Here is a 24,242-nt window from a genome sequence, read left to right as displayed (position 1 = left end):
AGATCCGGATGTCACCGTGGTGGTTTCATAGTTGAGAGGCACTTCATCTGCAGTGGGGCGCCGAGATCCGGATGGCACCGAGGTGATGTCTAGCAAGTTGCTGTACTGGTGTGGTCATCCTACAATGCTGAAACTCGGCGTGGGGCGCCCCATTAGCCTGTGAGATGGCGTCAGTAGCGGACCGATGTGCGAATGGGGCCAAAGGCAGCGCAACAATTTTTTTTGGAATAGAAGAGACCACAAGGCGCTGAGATTCGGTTAGCACCGAGGTGGTGTCTAGCAAGCTATGCAGCTGAGTTGCGTGCGCACTTGCGGCGAATAGGTCGAAGGCAGCATAACAATGTTTTCTGAATAGAAGACACCACAAGGCGTTGAGATTCGGTTACCACCGAGGTGATGTCTAGCAAGTTGCCGCACTGGTGTGGCCATCCTACAATACTGCTCCGAATAACGGCGTGGGGTGCCCGAAGGGGGGGGGGGGGGAGGCGGCGTGAACGGGCCTTCCTAGGTGGAGGCTCGTCTGCTGTAGTGGGGCGCCCCTTTACCGTTTCAGTTGCCATTCAGCTGAGTTTCGGCTGCTCTTGATGCTACAGCGACAGGCGGCTGCAACAGGACTCTCAAAATGGCGGCCTGTTCTTTGGATTTGGGCCTGGTCCACTAAAATGGCCCTGGGACACCTTAGAACTCGGACGCTCGATTTTTTTTTCCTTTCCTGTACATGCAAAAAAAGGTAAATGCCCGGTACGTTACACGCTTCATCTGCCACGATGAACTCTCCAGAGGAACCGAAAAATATATAGTTGTGGTAACTATACCATGCATCGTCATATGGAGAGGTGGCACCAATTAATTATAGTGCTGCATAAAAGAGAGATTTGGAGGAGAACCCCTGACCTGCTAGTACATTCATCAAAGAAGTGGCACTGACAGCATCAGAGGCAAGGGAAACGGTCCCAAATATTTAGAAGAACTTTGGAAAGATTAAAATGACATGTTTAGATTGTGGCAAATTAATTTCATGTGGACAGATGAGTGTTACTCTAATAAATACAGCATATGAACATCATCATAGTCGATGGTTGGTAGAGACATTTTGACTATATCCTGGACCTGCCCGTCCTCGCCCAAAATGGCGCCGGAATAAATGGGACTCGTAACTCCTTGTTGTGTACTGGTTGCAGAACCTTGAAATCACGAGATACGTATGCAGTTTTGAAGCACATGGCGGGCGGGGACGAGAATTGATTGAATATTTCGACATCCCTATTGATATTAAGTTCTGATGTGTTATTGATTACTGTACTATTGAAAGTTCGAATTAACGTCACCCATGGTACTTGCCCGCAAATGTATATCTAGATAATTTTATTGTAACTGGCCCTGTCGTATTTTAATTATAAAATGTACGTCCATCGATTCCGTAACTGTTAGACACCTTAGTTCTTGCAACCTAATGGCCCGCCCGTTACGTTCCTCTACAGTGTAAATGTCTACTCATCATATACGATTACAGTTTGCTCCGTGGCCGGCCCACGTGGTTATAGGCTTGTATTTGTATAATGAAATTTTCACAATAAAGGTTTTTAAAAGAAAACATGGTAGTAGTATATACATTGGTAAAGTTTTTAATAATAGTCACTGTTTTAGAATCATTAAAAGGCAAGTGAAATAAAGCAGACCAATTACATGAAGGGTAAAAGGTATAATACGAAGGAACGCAGTAAAGATAAATGGTCAAGGGCTGTTGTGTTTTCTATTCCTGCAACATAAAGTGATCGATAATCTCATATTCAGGCGTATCGGCGACTAAGACAGCAGGTCGACCCTCTTTTGCTCAACGGCTCCGTCATGGGACGAAGAAACGCTCTTTTTCTCGAAAAAAGAATATATTTTACTTGCAGGACAGTTGTAAATTTTCCGGGAAAGTACATTAGCCTGGAACATTATAACATATATTTAAGAAAAAATAATGTTCGGAAGTAATAAAAAGCGTTATTTTTAGGTCATATGACCAAGCCTTTCATCATTAGAATAAGAAAAGTAAAATGAACCAATGAAAAGTTTTATTAACAAGTCACATGACTTGTTATGCTTACGTTACGCGCTGCACGCCCCGGATGACTTCCGGATGCGCTAACGCGGCGCGTCATATGACGCATTACGCAACAACGCAGGTCCAGAATATAGTCAAAATGTCTCCACCAACCAGCGGTCGGAACACAACCCCTTTCAGCAGGCTAAATAGTTCTGTTAAATGACAACAGAAGGGACAGGCAACAAGAACCATTAGTCAAAGAGGGGAGGGCTAGTTCTTCTCTACCGGGTTACATTGGGGCGCTACCGGAACTGATCGAATTGGTAGTCTACAGTGTTTCTGGATGTTTCAGACTGAAGCTGGGGTTAGCATGAGAGCAGCACCATTTCGTAGCTCCGTCGTGGCCATTCCGCAACCAATCATGGCAGCCGCTCTTTATCGTTATTTTGGGCGGGGTGGGTGGCGGAGCCGAGCTGTTTTGCAGCCATCATTGTGTGGAGTTCAGTTCATTTCACTAGTTTTGTATTTGTCATGAGGGGTTGTTCCTAATGTTTCTATTTTAGCGAGGTCAAAAAGAGATCCCATTAGTGGCCTACTGATTTTGCTCGATTCCTTTTATTTATTTTTTTACACGATTTCTCGTTATCTGCAAAGACTAAACAGAGTATTGCGACTCTGTGTTTGTTTGTAAATAGAGAATGAACCAAAGAGAACCAATTCTAAAACAGTAAATACTTGGATAACAATCAATCAAATGGAGAGAGAAGAAGGCACGACGTATTACAACGGGGGCAAAGGCCTGCGTTAACTACCCTTCACTATGTGCAAAGAGAGAGTACTCCTAATAGAAATGAGGGGGGGGGCACCATTCAAAGCAGATCAGTGTGCATAAACACGAAAATGTTTTCACTTACCACGTACTTGACATTCGACAGCTTATGATATTTGCTATTAAAAAACCATTGAAATTCACTGAAAAAACCATAGGTTATAGACCATATATAGTTAGGAATTAGCATTTAAAAAACCTTATTTTACTCACACAAAACCATTGAAATTCCATATATAGTTAGTTGCACTAACTATATATCGCGCACCCGCAATCCACTGCTGATGATGTCACATATTACATCATTCATGACATGGTCATTGACATCACTGATGACATCACTGATGACATCTCAAATGACATCACTGATGACATCACTGATGACATCTCATTTGACATCAATGACCACATCACTGATGATATCATTCATGTGACAATACAATGCATCTCCTCACATTTTAATATAACCTCTGTTTCACCCAGTGTTAAATACAGAGTATAATTTTTGAAACCATTGACACACCAATACTAGTTACTACATATGTACTCACTGATTCCTACGTCTACACACACATTCACTCATTCACCCATACAATCATTCATACAATCACTCATCTTTACAACACTATCATATGCACTCATACACCTATACAGACACTCACACTCTGCCACTCATCCATGGAGTTACTCACACACCTAGTCAGTCCTGTAAAGAATCAATCACACTTCCATTTTCTTGTCTATACAGTTAAACATAGAGCACCTTACATTTTCAAACATATACTAACACATACTTACCTTGTTATACAATCATTGATATAAGTACACATTGATCTGCACAGAGTCACACACCTCCCAGCCAGCCACACACACACTCAGTCTCCCATACAAATACTTGGACAATCAATCAGTAACCCATATAGTTAATCATATAGCTACTGATCAACACATGCAGCAGTTTACAGAACAACCGACATAATGATGCACAAATTAAGACACTTTAGTCACTAACCCATGCACTCAGTGAGACACATTTAATCACTCACTCATACATTCAGTCATGCACCTACTAAATCCTTTGTCCAGACAATTATACTTCCACTCATTCTTCAATATGTAAGACACATTTTAACTTTACAGAAACATAGTCACTGGATGTTGTCATCAGTGATGTCATCAGTGATGTCATCAGTGATGTCATTTGAGATGTCATCAGTGATGTCACTGACCATGTCATGAATGATGTAATATGTGACATCATCAGCAGTGGATTGCGGGTGCGCGATATATAGTTAGTGCAACTAACTATATATGGAATTTCAATGGTTTTGTGTGAGTAAAATAAGGTTTTTTAAATGCTAATTCCTAACTATATATATGGTCTATAACCTATGGTTTTTTCAGTGAATTTTCAAGGTTTTGTAAATGCTAATTCCTAACTATATATGGTCTATAACCTATGGTTTTTTCAGTGATTATTTATATATATATATATATATATATATATATATATATATATATATATATATATATATATATATATACACACACACATATATACATATACATACACACACACAGCCTGTGGGGAGTGGGTGTGCAGGGAATAACTTTGTCTGAGGTGGAAGAAACTATCCACGAGAGCCTTGGGAATAAAGCCCCGGGTCCGGATGGGTTGCCTATAGATTTGATCAAATGTAAACCAGAGTTCTGGGCACCACTTCTTTTGAATGTTTTTAATAATTTACTAAACGCCCCGATGCCAAGTACCAGGGCCATGAGTATTATCGTCCCAATTTTTAAAAAAAACGGGAACTGGTCGGAACCTGTTAACTATAGGCCCATCTGTCTCCCTGATCGATAATACCCTAAAGATATTGGGCAGAGTTTTATATAATAACATTTTAGAGTGGTCAGAGGAAAGTGGCATTTTAGAGCCTTGTCAGCTGGGTTTCCGCAGTAAGGTTGGCACCAATAAACAGTGCTTAAATCTTAACCTGGTCATTGGAAAATATACCATCGCACGATCCACCCCTGTCTATTTGGCCTTTATGGATTTATCTTCCGCTTTTGACCTTGTTAATAGGTCAAAGCTCTGGTCCATCCTTTTGGCCTATGGACTGGATGAACCTTTGGTCCATTTTTTGGCCCATCTCCATAAAGACCTGCAGGCCCAGGTAAGGATTGGCAGCGGTGGCGAGTTCTCTGGAGCCATCAGGGTAGGCAGGGGTGTCAGACAGGGATGTGTTCTGGCACCCCTCCTTTTTACTATTATCAATAGATTGAACAATGCATTAAAATTCACAACCCCAGATGTCCCCAGAATAAATGGGAAAACACTTCCGGTACTATTATACGCAGATGATGCGGTCCTCATAGGCCGTACTCCGAACTCTCTGCCTATCTTAGTACAGACCCTTGTTAACTACATGGGCGGTCTGGATTTATGAGTCAATTAAAAAAAATATTTTATGTCTTGCGGCCCCGGAAAGCGCCAGCTCAGCTCTATCACTGCGGGTAGTCAAAAATTGACTAGCACTAGTTTCTTTCCTTATCTTGGGGTGGTCTTTGCTGCAAACGGCTCATGGACTGAGCATTTAGCTCACTCCAGGAGCAAGTTCTCAAAGGCCATTAATTCCATCCTTAGCCTCCCGTACCCAAAGAACACGGGTGCTATTTTAGCTATCCTAAACATTTTTAAGTCACAATGTGTCCCAGTAGCCACGTATGGAGCCGAGATCAGGGGTAACTCAAACAGCTCCTGCATTCAGCAGTAAGAAAATAGGTTTTGCAGGAAGCTGCTGGGTGTCCCAATCTCTACTCCACAATACATTTGCCACCGAGAACTTAATTTAAATTATATTGATGATTTTATCAAGGCCCGTCCTGCTCTTTTTGGGCTATCAGTCTGGAAGAACCAGGCTGCTGCTTTAACTAGAGAGATTATCAGTGACTGTGTCAAATGCGAGAAAGAAATGGATATCCCTTGGCTTTCTGGAGTGTACCATAGTCTATGTGGTGTTAATAAAGGTAATATTTTCTTAAGTCCCAGTACAGCCGAAACACTGCAAAAAAATTAGCTCAAAAGTGTACTTTATTCATTATACAATACAGAAAGGATTGGTATGGAAACTAAAAAATCCTTTGCCTCAAGCTATATGACTATAGAACAGCATAGGTATCCCCTACCCATTTATCTCACCTTACCAATGAGCCACTGGGAAAGGAGCCTTTTATTCCGTCCAAGAGCGGGTACTGCTAAATTTGTGTTATGTTTTCCCCTTGGCTACCACCCCAATCTTGATCATGCCCCCTGCCCATGTGATGGTGTGAGCGGACAAACTATTTAAACATTTTTGTTTCTTTGTAAATACTGTTTAAAATACACCAAGTGGTTCTTAACTCCATTTTTAAAACAGCAGAGACCTATTAGCCTGGACAATGCCTACTTTTGGCTACTCACTTTGGCCGACGAAGAGTTGGTCTTCCGCACTAGCACGTTTTTGAAAATCACCACACGAGCACGTAAGACTATGTCCAATCCCTAAGCTCTTATACCTATGTATGACCATTTTATCAAATTGATGTATGAACTGTTATTTTACATTATCATAAATTGTTTATCATTAATTAATTTTATTATTATTGTTAAATAACTTGTCATGCTGCTGTGCTTTTATGGATTTCAAGTAATCCGATTAAAGTTTTTGAATTGAATATATATTTTCTCAAGACAAATTGGAAATGCATTTTTGTGTCTAGATGGAACAGAGCCATTGCTGTGTAAAAGTTTTGCTGCGGAGATGAAGATAAAGTTCCTGATTGTGTGATAAACGGCTTACTAAATAACGCAAAACTAAATAATTGTCTTCTTTTACAGGATGAAGGAAAACCTGTTGAAGCAAAGAAGAAGATTCAGCATATAACATGGCCATGATATTGCTTAGATGCTTGCAGAGTATATATGTGTGTGTGTGTGTATATATCTATCTATCTATATATCTATATATATATGTGTGTATATATATATATATATATATATATATATATATATATATAATAGATATTTCTGACAGTTTACTTTACCAACAGTATTTTTTTATAATGTTTTATAGGATTTCATTTGCTGTAGATTTTTTTAAGTTGCCTCCCAGATACAGCTTTTCACCAGCAATTCTAAATTCGTCCTTTTGCTGTTCGAGTGATGTTCGATGAAAACATGTTTGTGTTTTTATTTGGATTCTTCAACAGATTGTATTTGGACTTGAGATTCTTCTCTAGGATGTTTTAATGATCTAAATGTTGTATGAGATGCCACCGAATGGTATTCGGTCTAGGTGTGTTATTTATTTTGTTTTGTCTGTGGTACGTAGGCGCAATGCTGCCATTTGCCTGTGATTCGCCTACAGGGGTAGAAAAAGCAATTGAAAAGCAGGCTGTCATTTCGTAATGTACCGTTTCAAAACTACTAACTCATGCATGTGCAGACTGTTAGCATAGGGGCTGTTTTAAAAGTGGCCAGCAGCAAATTGGAATTGTCTTAACTTATGCCCTGTTCTAATTGGTTAAAAGGGTCCTTGTGCCATTGTGATTGCAAGCCGGCAGCCAATTGCAGTCTTTCCCAGTAGGTCACATCTCCATAGACCAAGTTTTACAAACTAAAAAACTCATATTCCACATGATTAGCTTTTTCAGCGAATATATCTGCTCATCCCAGGGACTGGGGAGGGAGGGGCGGGCGGGGCCTAGGGGGCAGGTTGGGGCAGGGATGGGGGGCATTGGGGTCCAGGTGGGGGATCTGGGGGGGCAGAGGGGCAAGTTGCCCTAAATGGTATTTGATGCAAAAATCATCTTGGACAGTGCAACTATCCATACACATTGGCCACTGTGTAGCTTGTGGTCTGGAACAAAACAAGTATACTACCCAATTAAGATATAACCTGCCTTCACTTCCCCTTTGTGTTTGCTCTTCTTCAGATCAGCACAAACCTCAACTGTAGTATTGAAATACATGTGTGATTCTGTTCAAAACGGATTTATTATTTTAGAAATCTATTGAGTTCATTTGGAGTGCTGTCAACCATCAGAAGTGGTTTGGTCCTATCCTAGTTGGACCGTCCGTCTTCTGCATGTAGCTTTCAAGACACATGGAGTGTCTCAATATTTATTTTAAAAAATAGAGATATGTTAATTGTTTCCAGTTTTGGACAAACACAAAGTTGAGATTACCACATTTTGATAAACTGTTCAGCATATTTACTTTAAAAATAAGTTTCCATTTGCCAAATCTGCATGCCGTAAAATTATTTTTAGCATATGCATTTGCGTGGGGAAGATTCTACTAAACTGTGAGTGCTTGTGGACATGGATTCTCTCCCCCCCACCCTCACTATCTGCTAGCCATAGAATAACCTTGTTGTTATGGCAGCACCCAAGGTCAGTGACAAGGGTCGTACATAGCTTCTATTGGTGAAATCTCAGGAAGGTATGAACTGTGTAATGTGGTAAACCGAAGAGGTACATGTCTTCCAAACAGTCACCATTAGCTGATGGTTATGTCGCCGTTTACATTGCCATGAAACTTTTTAAAGTGGTCTTACACATTGTATCCCATTTGTGTTTTATCAGATTTAGTTGAAAACATTTTGTACTTCATTATCTTCCAGTTTTGCAGTGGTCTGTTTTAAAATTAGTTTTGCTTATAGAATGTGGTTCCTTTGCATACGTTTTCCATATGTTGCACATCCGTATGATGATATGGTTGGAAGTGCTTATGATGAAATACCTCTTTGGCCAGAATATGAAATCTTTCTGGTGCGTTTTGATATTTTGACTGCCGTAATCATTGTTGGATATTCAAGGAGCACCCACATCGGTCTGGTGGCCTGTCATAGTTGAGTGATTTTACAATAAGTGTAAAGAAAGGTCACTGCGATTTTCTCTTGCAAGTGGCAGCTTGAACCTTTGAATCATACCTGGTACGATCTAGTGGAACCTGGTGATTTTCCTATTCCAACACAAAAAGATGATGGACGGGATGCTGAACATTGTCAAACATTCTGCTCCAGTGTCAGATCTGGGTTTAATCCATCATTATTTTGTTCACCACGCCATTCCAGTTTAGACCCAGCCATATGCTAATCTGCCTTGACTTTGCTCCCCATGGGAACAGTCAAGCCTGAACTGCCAGGCCAGGTCCTTCCTGGACCAGAAAACAAGCACCTTGGGACCGGTTTTGGGGTATCGGCGCTCCTCAGCTGATCAGAACAGTGGATTTAGCCTAGTTCTCTTGACTGAGGGTGAGTGTTTGAAAAGTTTCATCACTCCATCCATCATCTTGTTATATTTGCTATTTTTGCTCCAAGTGACCAAGGGGATGCCCAGATGTGGGTCCCTTGCTTTCTGTGGCACTGGATTCTCCAAAACTGGTCTTAGGATGCATTTTTCTCTTCCGGGTAGGGCCTGACCTGGCAGTTTGGGCTGGGCTGTTCCCATGAAGAGCAGGGTGAAGACTCATTTGAATATGGCTGGTTCCAAACTGGGGTGGCATGGTGAGCAAAAGAACAATTTATTTAACCCAGATCTCTTGTTGGGTGTGTTTGAAAAGTTTCAGCACTCCGTCCATCTTTTTTTTGTTTGCGGTTTTCTTCTTCAAGGCAGGTTTGTGTTTAACCCCCTGACTAGAAAGGACACTTTATTGTAAACAATACCCCTTTCATGCCCCAGGCTGGCAGAGTAATCTTTGGGGCAATATGCAGTTCATGGCATCAATAAATGCATGGCTGTAGTAATTGTCTCAGTAGTTGACATCCTGCTGCAGCTGATGGAAGGAGAAAGTAGAGGTGTTGGTCTTGCAAGGTGGCCATGGAATCTGACGTAAGAAGAGGGACTGCTACAAACCCCTTTCTACGATTAACAGGTTAATGTGTTTTTTTTAAAAATGTGGGCAACCAGTTGTAAGACCATAAACAAATGTTTCTGATGGAACTTTTTCCTTGATCTTAATTTTTTTATGTCACTATAACCATCATTGTTGGTTTGATCTTTAAAATATGTATTTTGTGTTAAAACAAAAACACTATCATTCTGATGTAATCACAATAAATTGAAAGACACTGACTGTTACTTGGTAAAGCTATCCCTTTTAAAATTGATTCATTGATAAAATAACATATTTTCTTCTTTCAGCTGTCTGATTACTATCTGTCTTTTCTCTCAATTCAAATTTGTAAATATAAATGCAAATTTTATGTTTAGTAAAATTTAAAATCGGGTAATTCTTGGTCAGCTTTCTGCATATTGTATTTCCCATCAGATAGAAGTTTACCATGCTCTTTTAAACTGTTATTTGGCAGCATTTGACAAGAAGGCCTTATTTGTTTATTTTTGTGGATTTTAATGAGTGCAGGTTTTGTACATAAAGTGGATAGGCAATGTACAGTTTATATTTAAACGCAAACTTTTGTAAATAGGATGTACTAAATAAATTTAGTTTTCTGTTTTGCAGTTGTCTTGTTTTACTAAGTAATGGTAGAAATTCTTGGGAAATGAATGAGACTGCAGTTGATGAGTGTTTGGTTTGCTTTTTGGAGTATTGTGTGGCGGGTAAATACAATTAACAAATAACTGGTTCCCAGCTTTCCAATATATACATTTGTCACTAGACTAGAGGCGATTAACACATTTTCTTTGTAGATCACATTAGCTTACTCCCCAAATGAAGGAACATGAATCAATCAGTGAAATTGATAATATTCCCACACAAGTTTCTTGCCTGCTTTTATTCTGTTCCCACCTCCTCATTTCAATCAAATCGCCTACCTACTTAAGTAACAGCTTTTTATTTGTACCCGGGTCCAATGTCTCAGAACGTAGCCAAGACCGCCAAACGTCATATTCTTCAATTTACATTTTCAGCAGGTACACGTTAATCTGTGGGAAATCCCAACATTATTTCAGGGCAGTGCCCTTTCATCGGTGTGGTGCTTCACTTCCATTTCAATCGTTTTTCACAATGTGTTTGAAAAAACTGTAGCCATTGCCTCTGGTTTGTTTTCATACCAGTCAGCTGCTTCTCATGCATTTTCTCTATTCTGACATTTCCACAGGGAAACATAGCATTTAACTTTGTTGTTCCCTATAAAATGCAAATTCACTATAAATGGCCTACTGACCATAAGATAGCCAGGCCGTTCCTGGAGCTGCTACTCATGTACCTAGCGATACCAAAAGGGATGATGGACAGAGCGTTGGAGCAAATCAAGCACTTACCCCAGTCAATTGATCTGGGTTTATTCCATCATCCTTCTTTAGCTCGCTCCACCACCCCAGTTCAGACATGGCCATATGCAAATCATTCTGACTCTGTGCCTCATGGGAACAGTCCAGCGCAAACTGCCAAGCCAAGTCTTCCCTGGACCGGAAACAAGCATCCTGGGACCGGTTTCTGGCTAATCAGCAGTCCTCAGCCAGGCTAGCTTAAATCTAGTGGCAAAGTGAGCAATGGACCCACGTCTGGGCATACCCTGACAACTTAAGGTGAACAAAGCGATACCAAAGGGGATGATGTATGGAGCGTTGGAGCAAATCACTCACCTCCAGTCAACTTATCTGGGCTTAATCCATCATCATTCTTAGCTCGCTCCACCACCCCAGTTCAGACATGGCCATATGCAAACAGTCTGACCCTGTGCCTCATGGGAATGCCCAGACGTGGGTCCCTTGCTCACTTTGCCACTGGATTCAAGCTAGCCTGGCTGATGACGGCTGAATAGCCAGAAACCGGTCCCAGGAAGCCTGTTTCCAGTCCAGGGAAGACCCGGCTTGGCAGATCGGGCTGGACTGTTCCCATGAGGCACAGGGTCGGTCTGATTTGCATATGGCCACGTCTGAACTGGGGTGGTGGAGTGAGCTAAAGAATGATGATGGATTAAACCCAGATCAGTTGACTGGGGGTGAGTATTTGATTTGCTCAAATGCTCCGTCCATCAACCCCTTTGGTATCACTCTTGTGCCTAAGCAGCTAGGAAGACATACGTTGACAATTTAGGCCTCAAGTTTTTCATCAGAAAAGAAAAGGAAATTCCTAATTTGACCTCATGAACTGAAATTGCCCCTCAGCAGAGCAAGTGACATGACTAGATTTCCCATAATCCTTCGTAACAGGAAGTGGCATCACTGGTTTCCCTGGCAAACCTGTTTTCAAAAGAACCAGACAAATGAGGGGACTTAATTTTTCTCTGCACAGGAATTGACATCACTGCATTTCCTATCCATCTGCACAGGAATTGACATCAGTGGTTTCCAGCCCCTGTGCTCCTTTCTCCCAGGACCTATTTCTTGGCACCTGCTGAGCAGATGTGCTTAGCGGGCGCACTGGTGACGTACCAAATGCAAACCTGTCTGCGCCTTGACAACGCCCATTACCATGAGTTCTGCTTCTCCCCCAACTCACTGATAAACTGCTGTGCTCCTCTATGCTCTTAACAATGGCTGCCGCTTGCAGCACTGCTGATGTACCACACAATGGAGAAGGAGTATTCACAAGCCCCACCTGCAAGTTCTCATGCATTTTCACATACTCTACATACACCACTCGCGCACCAACAGCACCCCATTAGCTCATACTCTGACAAACCAGCCACCTACTCGCACAGATCAAACACCACTCAAATAACACGCCACACTAGCATGCATTCTTTTAAACGCTCTTTCACCAAGCACGCCACAGAGATATGGGACCTACTGCACTGCCATGCTCCAGCCCTGCGCTTTCTCGTGGAAACTTGGCTAAACCCAACATTAGCAATGGACATTGCTACAGCCATCCTGGCTGGCTACAAAATGTTTAGCCAAGATAGCAGGGCCCCTAGGTAAAGTCAGCATCATATTCAAAGATACCACTGTTTGCACCACTTACACAGACACTCCCACAGCTACATGGAACGCCTCACATTCAAGATGCGCAATACAGGCAACTTCTCCGTGGGTGAACCTCTTGTATTCAGTTCACCAGGACCCCGCACCTATTTCGCCAGTGACATCACAGACTTTATCTCACCCCTCATCATCAACACCAGTATCTTCATATCTTCAACCTCCTCGGAGACCTTAACTTTCAACTAGAAACCGCACCGACCCAAACTCTATGGCCCTCCTAGAAAGCCTTGAACTCCCCCAGCATGTTACCCACACCATGGGAGAACTATTGGGCCTGGTTTTTCTCCTCATTCAGCATCTTCAGTCAATAAACCAGCAACTGTGACCTGGATAGGACACACCCATGTCAGTTTAAGCATACCCATTCCACACTTCACAAACATGCCACCACTGGAACCTCCTAATGCAGCTGAAAAGCCATCTCAGAAGAGGAGTGGTGTTCCGTCCACTCTGAGCACCAGCCGGATTACCCAGGCAACTTGCTGTAAACCTTCAAAAACCTAAACCGCTGGATCACTGCATGCACCAACACCCTGGCTCTCCTCAAGTGCAAATCAATGACAAGAGGCTGAACATAGCCCAGCTGGTAAACAAAGGAACTCAGGCTGATGAAACCCCACTGCAAGCCAGTGGAGGGCAAATGGATAACCAGTTGAGACACTGCAGATAATTAAATCGGCTAATCAGCCCTGAGACGCTACCACTAGTATATATGGAACAAGAGCAAAGCTCTTACAGATTGCATCAACGCCAGCACTCTCCGCAGCAAGGGAATCTTCCCGATCATCAGACATTTTCCCATCCTCAATGCCTCCAATGCAGACACTGGTAAACGTGCACCGTCCTGCTCCTACTCAAGATGCAAACCACTGACATCCACTTTTTCAACCACAGACCCATCTCCCTTCTACCATACCTGTCAAAGGTCTTGAGAAACTAACCAGCCTACGCCTCATGGACCACCTCAGCAACCACTAACTCCTCCACGCCAAGCAGTCCGGATTCAGACCAGCCACAGTACAGAAACAGCACTCCTCGCGGCCACAGACATCTGCATGATTCTTGACAGGAGGCACAGAAGATTTCATTCTTTAACCGCTCTGCAGCATTTGAAACTCTCACATCTAAATCTCATCATGTGCCTGCACAAGATTGGCATCCAAGGACCCGATCTGCTGGTGTCGTGTAGTTCCTAAAAATACATAGGATCTGTGCTTTTAGACAACCATGGGATTGGTGTCCAGACTGTTTCCAGACACCACCAAAGGATGTGTTAGCCTTTTGACCAGCTAGCTCACTGTGCAACAATAAGCCCCCTAACCTTCCCAAGGAGCAAAAGGTTTCTGGCAACTATCAAACACGACAACCTTTGATCCTTCAGGGATTGTGGAAACTGCAGTACTTATCACTCAGTCAATCATGCTCACTTAGTCTTGGATACACAGAATATACGATGTGGACATTTTCAATAAGCATTTATTGAACCAGCTTCATTCTCGTATAAAATGTATATGCTGTGACAACCATTGGAGAGGAACAGATGTATAAGATTACAAGCACCAACAGAATAAAGAAAAGGTAGAATTCTACCATGGTGCTAAAACAGTGAATATATGCAGGCATATAGATACATGACTAATCAAGCGTACTCCTACGATGTGAACCCTACCTAAGTGTAGTTAGCATGTATGTGGGTGTAAAGCCAAGAATCCCCAGGGAAAATGCCAACCCCATTACCTAATGGGACAGACCTAAGGATCCCGTCTTGGTCTCGAGTTGGACACCCCACAAGGGATGTCAGACCACTGCGTGTTGTAGCTTCTGCAGGCCAGGACCTCGGAGTCTAGTGTCAGTGTGAAGCTTCTCCACTGCCTACCTAGTATTGGTATGGTTCTTTTATACCATAAAGATAGCCTTGGGTTTCCTTACATAATCGATATGTTGCAAGTATAATTATGCAAATAAGCCTAGCACAATACATGCGATAATGAAAAGCAGTTCTTTTGCCCTAGGATGGAGATGGCAATGACTTACACTGAGTATATTCATGCTGTTATGTGCGTCATGTGCAGGGACTTTTCTAAGAATCCTCATATATAATAAATGAGGCTAGCTTTCAAGAAACTGATCGGCATTTATTCAGCACATAACCGGGTAAAAGGTCAATGTTAGAACCGTTATTCTGAGCAAGGTAGGACAAATGTAGGTAAAAGGTTGTGTAGCTACCTAGGCCTAGATTTGGTTACATAACACCCACTCTTCATCCGAAGGTCGATAAGGTTAACTAATGATAAAATATGCCTGTTTAAAAAAAACATTGTAAGAAAAATGAGTCTAAAAACATGGTGTTTGTTAAAAATGATGCTATAAAAATCTCTAGAAGTCTAGAAAAAAGTCAATATATTCCCAGACCGACTGGGCACGCCGAAAGCCATGGTGCTCAGTGAGAGCAGAAAAATTCAACACAGTAATGTTTTCGAATTCCAATTTGGCTTGTTTTGGAAAAAAGGCCGAATTGTTCCGATCACACAGAGAGCCAAATGTTTGTGTCCTGTGTGGGAGACTACCATCACTGTTGCTTGCATCCGCAGACGACAGTTCCAGTAACACCGCTTGTATCAGGTCAGTGGAGCAAAGAAAATCATCTTCAGTTCCTACAGCAGCTGCCGAGGGAACACTGGATACCTGTGAACATGTTGCAGAGTCGTTATCCAATCCAACAGGAGCTGAAGCATCGTGTGGTTGCAGTAAGAATGCTGTCATCAACATGAGAATATTCCGAGGACACTAACACGTAGGCCTTTAAGGGGTCCAGTAGTATAACGATGTCCAGTGGCGCAACCGATGGAAGAGTCAGACATATCCCCAACACGCATTTGTATCCGCAGAATAGATAGCGGAGCACAGGCTGCTGGGGCGTCCTTCGCATACTGAGGAGGATTAGGCACTATCTTTCGCAGCAGGCTAGGAAAAAACTGGCAGTTGCTCTAGTGGGTTCTCATCTGGATTACTGCAATGCGCTGTATGCGGGACTGAATAAAAGCCTGCTGCAGCGCTTGCAGGTGGTCCAGAACGCAGCGGCTAGGTTTGCCCTGGACCTGCCTTGGGCCACCTCGGCCACTTTGGCCAGGAAACGACTTCACTGGCTCCCTATGGAGGATCGTATCCCGTTTAAAACCCTGTGTTTGGTCTATAGGGCTCTGGCAAGAAACAGGCTTATAGGAATTGGGTCTATCCTGTCCTGTTATAGCCCTTGCAGGAACTTACGTTCCTCTAACAAGGCTCTCCTATCAGTCCCGCGTATCCGAAAAGCTAGATGGGGAGGCAAAGCCTTTTCCAACTTGGCACCCAAGTGGTGGAATGTTCTTCCTATAGAACTTAGGGCCCTCCCTACTTTGCAGCTATTCAGAAAGGCCCTGAAAACCCGTCTTTTTGTGCGCGCATATCTGTAGTCTGATTTGCCATTTCTTGATTGTTTTTGTTAGGCGCCTTGACACCTTAGGGTTTTAGTTGCGCGATATAAATTATTTTCATTCAGGCAAATGCAGTCAACCCAGACTGATCTGAATTATAAGAACCAACGCTTGCTTAGTTCCGAAAGCCGAGGTGTGCCCAGATGATGTACCATGTATTCATGGCAACGTTGCACCAGGAGTGCCTTTTCCATCTCTGGAGGAACTGGGCCGTCCATTGCGTAGCAGGAAAATTAAAACCAGGATACACTCTACAAGTAGTCGGACCAGCGGAATCCCTCCATAAAACACTTCCTAATACGGAGTGTATAAATGCTGGAATAACTCAGAAGATTGTCTGAAAGGTGCTTAATAGTCTAGAACCTATGCTCTTAAATAAGTGCACGATCCCCCGTATCAGACATGTTAAAAATATGATTAACCGTTTTCCCGAAATAGTGCGGAACGTTCGTACAGACTAGCGCCTGTATCAGATGAAGACCTTGCAACCTGGAGATCAAAAGTCTCAGGCTGAGGTTAAGGCCACATCCTTCTGCAAAAGCATAGATTTCAGTCTGCTCAGAGAATCCAACCATATAAAGGAAATATTCAATAAAGGCCATAACGTCGCCTCCCTAACTGTGTGGGTTGGTGGAAACAATACTTGCATACAAGTAACCCTGGAACGTACAGTAACCAGATATGCGATGCCATCCCACAAACAGCTTAATCATTCAGCATCAGATAGCTTCAATTCGAAAGCAACTTGAACACCGGATGAATCGCAGCCGCTGGGGAACCCTTCAAGTGACAGGATAAGTTAGCAACCAAAGCATTACATTCTCCGTGAAGCAAAATATCCTTGCAAACTAGAGACCCACTTAAAGCAATTTCACATTCTGAACAGCTGAGAAAAACTTCAGTGTCCCCATTCCTGCATCTAAATCTGGTAGGTAATTCCCATGTATATATCCCTCTCCCAACGCTTCAAACATGCCTACCTGCTGATACTGTAGACAGTATTGAAATTTGAATGTCATGACTGGCAGTGGAATATAGCCATGGATTAACCATTCTGTGGAAGGTGACTCAGCCAAGGTGGAAGGTAATTGGTCCAATTTTTCAATGTACCGCATTGTATATTTTGCATCTATTTGTGCCATTGACATCCGTCTGTCTGTTAGATATTATGCAGAAAACAGTTGTGCTGTTGATATAGCGAATAGGCCACGTGACCAGAACATAATAATTTTAGCATCCAGCTCAATAATAGAATGGACTCTAATTGCAATTGTCCATGTTGAAGAATACACAAATCATATTCCATTATATCTACTGCACAAGACACAATGTTGTCCAGTGAATAAATTCTAGATGAGTGTGCTCATACCATTGTCGATCACTGCCAAAGCTTTTTCTAAGTTAATCCTATCAATCTCACGTAGTCTCTCAGCAGCCTCCTGTTCAGAGATTTTCCATACCACGTAATTAGCGTACAAGAAACACTTTGACGTGGCTTCTGGAGACCTAACAAAAAATCCCTATTATCCATTTCATCTGAGAGTAAAGACAAGTGTTTCACCTGGAACAGTGTTGAGGTATTTAGCCACTCTAGGCATAACTTCCCAACACTGTAAGATGTCACCACCTGTGTTCCAATTGTACATAGCGCTGGTCAGGGCAATGGATACTAAACCCTTTATACACAACAGGATGTGGGAGCACACCGCTGACCTCTCAGGCAAGGTTCCCCCCTGGCATTCTGGTAAATGCAGTCTCTTGTAGCTCGCTCTGATATTTTCGAGTATTTCGCCAAGGTTGGCGCAGATGATCTCTAGACACGTGTTTCTGGTTTATTAACCGTCATCAGTAGAGAATACAGTCTTTATTTTGGGGTTTGCTGAGTAGGCTGGCAAACTTTATATCGGGTCCGGTACCTCTCACTGAAGCGCAGGTGCTTCATCCATGAGCTTGTCAGCTCAATGACTCACGGGAGTACTTTAAATAGACAACAGGATGTGGGAGCACACCGCTGACCTCTCAGGCAAGGTTCGCCCCTGGCCTTCTGGTAAATGCAGTCTTTTGTAGCTCGCTCCGATATTTTCAAATATTTCGCCAAGGTTGGTGCAGATAGTGCTGATCTCTCGACACGTGTTTCTGGTTTATTAACCGTCCTCAGTAGAGAATACAGTCTTTATTTTGGGGTTTGCTGAGTAGACTGCCAAACATTATATCAGGTCCAGTACCTCTCACTGGCGCGCAGGTGCTTCTTCCTCGAGCTCGTCAGCTCAATGACTCATGGGAGTACTGATATGTTTGGCAGCCTACTCGGCAAACCCCAAAATAAAGACTGTATTCTCTACTGATGACGATTAATAAACCAGAAAAATGTGTCTGGAGATCAGCACTATCTGCGCCGACCTTGGCGAAATACTCAAAAATATCGGAGCGAGCTACAAGAGACTGCATTTACCAGAATGCCAGGGGCGAACCTTGCCTGAGAGGTCAGCGGTGTGCTCCCACATCCTGTTGTCTATTTAAAGTACTCACGTGAGTCATTGAGCTGACGAGCTCGTGGATGAAGCACCTGTGCGCCACTGAGGGGTACCGGACCTGAGATAATGTTTGGCAGCCTACCCAGCAAACCCCAAAATAAAGACTGTATTCTCGTCTGATGACGGTTAATAAACCAGAAACACGTGTCTAGAGATCAGCACTATCTGTGCCAACCTTGGATAAATACTCGAAAATATCGGAGCGAGCTACAAGAGACTGCATTTACCAGAATGCCAGGGGCGAACCTTGCCTGAGAGGTCAGCGGTGTGCTCCCACATCCTGTTGCCTTCGGGGATACCTCTTAATTCGGGACAGACACCTCTTTGTGTCATTTCTTCCAAGTGGGATCTGATCAACTGTAAGAACCATTGTGTAGTATGGCATCTAATGTATCCTCACTGTGTTGTGTATAATTTTGTCATCTCTCAATGTGTGTAGGTGAGGTAATCTGAGGTTAGTTTAAATCCTTGATCTAGGCTAGGCCAAGACAGGAAGTCTGTTGTACTCTCTCGTTCAGGAAAATCATTCAGGAAAATCATTTGATGTGGTATGAGGCATGCTCTCTAAATAAGGCCTCAGTTCCGTGAACTTGCCAATCTTTAGTCTCCCAGACAGATTTTGTCTATAGTGTCTCTCCAAAAGTAGAAACCCTTTAAAGACAGGTGTGGAAATAGAGGAAGCAGAGTATATCTGTTTCATGTTAGTGAGCATATTTTTCTTTGCAGATGTAGGTGCAAGCTTAAATAAGAGGTCGGGTCTGAAGTGTTAAAACCCAGAAAAATAAGCAAACTATTGTGCAAATGTGTTTGAACTACCTTTCATGGTGTTGGGCAATAATGCCATTGGTGGTAAGAAAAAACATTTCGGGAGATACTTGCTTTGTTCAAGAAATGATGACCTTAGTGTTGATAACAAACCATGGTTTCAAAAATTAGATGTATCATCATACAGTTCATTTGAAAATGCTGCAGATTGTTCTAAATCAGACAGCATAGTATTTACAGTTTCAAAGTCCCAATCATCAGAGAAAGTACTGGAGGTGATGATATCATTTAGAAAAATTGTATGTAAGTGTGGGATTTTTAAAAGTTCAGTGGGACCATATACATCAAGAGAAACTGTCCCATGCTATTCCTTTGGGAACTGGAACTGCTGTAATGTTCACTGAGGACATGTCTCTCTGTTCACGGTGTGATGATGCATGCGGTTTGAGGACCACATTAGCATTTTGTGCTGCAGAGCGTTCAGGGAGATAATGTCCATTCAGGAGCAAGAAAAAGACAGTCACTATACCAGTCCAAAGGACTCGGAACAGTATACCAGTTGTAATCCAGAGTTCTATCCAGGGTCAAACAAAGTAATTCTTTTTCATCCAAAAGTAGAAATCACAAATTCTTTGTGGGAAACGGGCAGTGACTTTAACTCTGGTTCACTAATCCAAAGCGAAAGTATCAAAATCAGTAAAGTAGCCAATGTAGTACGATCTGTCTTTGGTAGCTCAGCAGGTTTTGTGGAACTGGCAGATGTCCCCCTTTGAGACCTATCCACATAGATGTTGGTGTTAGGCTGAATTGAGATCCTTGTTTCATTTGTAAATTGAAGTTGTTCAATTTCAACAGGTACAAGTTGCATTCCAGTGTTGCTAACTCCTTCACTATGTGGAGTAGAATCTTCAAACGTCATTACTTTTTCCATCTGAACTTCCTGGATGGTAGCGAGAGGAGATCTGGTGCTCCCCAGGAGCTCACTCTGCCTGCTAGTCAGTGTTGACCACATAGTGTGGTTTGATCAGATCAATTGAAACAAATCTCTTTTCTTTCTTGCCGGCAAGGGGCGGAAGAAGTACTGTTCTTGTTCCTTTGACAGCCAGGACAGGTACAGGTGCTCTATAAAATGGCCCAAATTCTTTTTTGTAGACAATCTTTTCTTTGACCAGGTCCCCAATCTTGGGAACCCAGGCAAGTCTTGCCGGAACAACTTTCACTTCTCCAGTGGCTGTGCGGTTTACTTGGATGTTGCTTTGTAATGCCTAGAATTCATTGAGTTTTTGTGGGGAAAACTGCCTCAAACTGTGCTATTTTCTGGGCTGTCCAGAAAGGCTCATGAACTCCGAAATTACAGTATCCTCACCTATACCAGATAGAACATCACAATGTAAAGGGTTATCTCTTTAAAGCAAGCGTATTGGTTTTGTCAAATGGTCATCACAACTTATAAGGTAAGCCTGATGGTTTCGGAAAATGTTCACCATATTAAAAAACAAATAATCCACTGCAGTTGTGTAAATATAATCACTATCAATAAAGCATTTCAATATTGATCATCAATCACTCAGCATAAAGGTTTAATAAAGCATTTGAAATACACAACTCCCTTTTGTCAGTTTTTAATACACCTTCAAGCTAAATAAAATACAGCAGTAGATCCAACCACAAGAGAGTGCTGTACTTTCTGCTGTAGAGCAAAAGCTCCAGCCTTTGAATGCTTAAATTCAGGCTGAAAAGCCTTTACGAAGGAGGGAGGGGGGGGGGGGGGGGCAGACTGTCTTTGACACTCTAAACTTAGGGTCACATTTCCAAATTTAGTTTGGGAGGAGGACTGCTTTGCATCCTGGCAGCCCATGATGGCTCCCCCTCTGGCCGGTGCCCGTTACTGACTGGAACCTGCTGCTCCTCTACCGGTGAACAGGGTATATTCTCCAGTATTAGGGGTGTCTTTCATAGATTCACATGCTTGAATATTCCCCGTCGTCGAAGTGGGAGTCCCACGGTACATAAAATAGTAGTAATATATATATATATATATATATATATATATATATATATATTCATATTCATATAGAAAATTATATAATTATACATATACATAAGAAATGTAATACATATAAAATATATAACTTAAAGTTAAAAGTACCATAGAACTGAAAAGGCCCATAGAAACCTTAAAGGGAGAATTCACTTTAGTAACATATGATAGTCATTATAATAGTCCACATTCCAGCCAATCAGGCAACAGCACCCTCTAGAACCTTCTCCTCAGAAGCTCAAGCCCTCAGATTTTCTACCCCACGTCGTGTGAAGGGAGTCTCCCTGAGCTCTGCTCAGTTTCTTCAACTCTTTTGCTCATTTTAACTGTCAAGATGTCTACAACTAAAAAATCTTTATTTAGACCTTGTTCATCCTGTGGAAAGCTTCGCCTTTTTCATGAAGATCCTCGCGGTAAGTGTATTTACTGTCTTTATCCGGACCATGAAGTTTTGCAGGACGTTCTCCTCAAAGACCTTAAAGGATAGAGAGGCCCGTCTCCTTCTTTGGCTACCGAAGTTGAAGACTTCCGAAGATCCTGTTTCTGACATGGAAAGCGTGTCTTCTTTCCATTCTAAAGCCTCTCTCAAGTGTGGGTCAGAGACTGAGATGCCTTCTCCTTTCCTGAAGAGAAAGAAGCTCGTTGACGCTTCTAAATCGGTCTCCCCACGGGATTTGCTAGCCTCCACTCCTTCGGGACCTGGTTCTCTGGCGTCGCAATTCCAAGCTGTGCCCTCGTCATCTAAAACGGGCGCCAGCTCGTCGACGGGACCGTCGACGCGTCCGTCGACGCCTACGAGATCCGTCGACGCTGTACCAACATTGACGACAACATGTTCTATGTCTACCAAGACGACGACGACGACGTCTACCTCGTCGTCGACGCTCCCAGAGGTGAGGCCTATTTCCTCTATTCTCAAAATATCGTCGACAGCCATTAAACCAGCCTCGTCGATGCCTGTGGTTAAGAAACATTCATCGTCGAAGGCCCCGTCAACGCGTCCATCGTCGACGGCCACATCTTCGTCGACGACCACATCTTCGACTTCGGCCTAGACTTCGTCGACAGCCAAGACCTCGTCGACGGCCAAGACCTAGTCGACGGCCAAGACCTCGTCGACGGCCAAGACCTCGTCGACGGCCAAGACCTCGTCGACGGCCAAGACCTCGTCGACGGCCAAGACCTCGTCGACGGCCAAGACCTCGTCGACGGCCAAGACACCGTCGACGGCCAAAACCTCGTAGACGGCTGCACCCTCGTCGACAGCTGCACCCTCGTCGATGGTTACCAGTTCATCGATGGCGACATCCTCGTCGACGGTGCCGTCTACGCCGACGATTCGACCTTCGACGCGATATCCATGTCGACGACTTCCTCTTCTTCGTCGACGACTCTGTCGACGGCACACGAATCTACGTCAATGAAGACATAGGATAAGATATTATCTCCGTCGACGGCTCCATTGCCATCTACATCTGTTTCCACTGCCACCTCGTCGACGGGACAGTCGACGACACACCATTCATTCGCTACTGCAACTACTTTCACGGTGGTCACAGCTTTAGTGGTCAAACGCCCAGTTCCTTTGAGTCCTATGACTGAAACTCTTCCAACGCAATTATTTGAGTCTGCAGAAGACGATTCTGACGACGGTTCCTATGTGAATGACGTTTTTCATCCTGCATCCAGTCCATCTGAACTCAATATAAAGTTCCAAGAAGATGATGAAGAGTATGAGGAGGAAGGGTGTGCACTCTTTCCTGTCCATGATGCTCGCTTTGAGGAACGAATGACTCAAATACCGTCTTCTTTGGTGACCAACCTGCAGAATATGTTAGATGATTATAATCGCAGGTTCCCTCCATCTGCGCCTACTTCACCAACTCCTCAACCTGCGGCGCCAACACCCATACATGCGGAGACGCCGCAGTCGCCGGTCCATCCGCAGCCAGATACAGATGATGATGCGGATGTGCACCAGGACACTGATCAGGATGTAGATAACGTCCTCGCGGATTGGGATGATTATAGAGCCCAAACGCCATCTACGCCACCGACTTCGCCTTTGCCTTCCCCATCGGTGGACATTGGAAGCTTTCATAATTTAATGGTGCGTGCTGCCAAACGTTTCCATTTAACCTTAGAGATGCAGCAAACGGATTGCTTCCTCTATGATTTCAAAGATCAACTGGCACTATTGTCTGGAGTCAGCAGACGCTGCGGATGCTGCTGTGTGCCAAGCTGTGCTACGAAATCTGTTTAATTAAGGCGAGCCTCTGTTGTTTCCCGCCTCCTGTCATAAAAGGTTTTTGACATATGTCTCAATGTATGCTATTTTATTAATACTATAGTTTTACTTATCTGGGTTTGAACTGCCTTTTATAACTCATGTATTACTTTACTGCTTTCTACTCTTATTCAAGCATGTGAATCTTTGAAAGACACCCCTAATACTGGAGAAGAACATAAGTTACTTACCTGTAAACTGTGATTCTCCAGTATTGGTGTCTTTCATAGATTCACATGCGACCCACCCTTCCTCCCCTCAGAGGCTCTCTTCTCCTCATGCGCTCTTGGTCACTTTGGTGCTACGAAAATCTGAGGGCTTGAGCTTCTGAGGAGAAGG

General features: G+C 43.1%; 1 protein-coding gene across 1 annotated transcript in view; it reads left to right on the top strand.

Annotated features, from left to right (window-relative positions):
• C8H2orf49 (chromosome 8 C2orf49 homolog) overlaps positions 1-7,587 on the top strand; it is a 71,048-nt gene extending 63,461 nt beyond the window's left edge. The window contains exon 4 of the mRNA XM_078656128.1: positions 6,745-7,587. Coding sequence (XP_078512254.1) covers positions 6,745-6,801 — 57 coding nt within the window. The 3' untranslated portion in view covers positions 6,802-7,587. The remainder of the gene's footprint in view (positions 1-6,744) is intronic.
• Positions 7,588-24,242: the final 16,655 nt, after the last annotated feature.

The sequence above is a fragment of the Lissotriton helveticus genome, chromosome 8, assembly GCF_964261635.1.
Source record: "Lissotriton helveticus chromosome 8, aLisHel1.1, whole genome shotgun sequence".
Taxonomy (NCBI): domain Eukaryota; kingdom Metazoa; phylum Chordata; class Amphibia; order Caudata; family Salamandridae; genus Lissotriton; species Lissotriton helveticus.
This window is presented reverse-complemented; position numbering and strand designations above follow the sequence as displayed.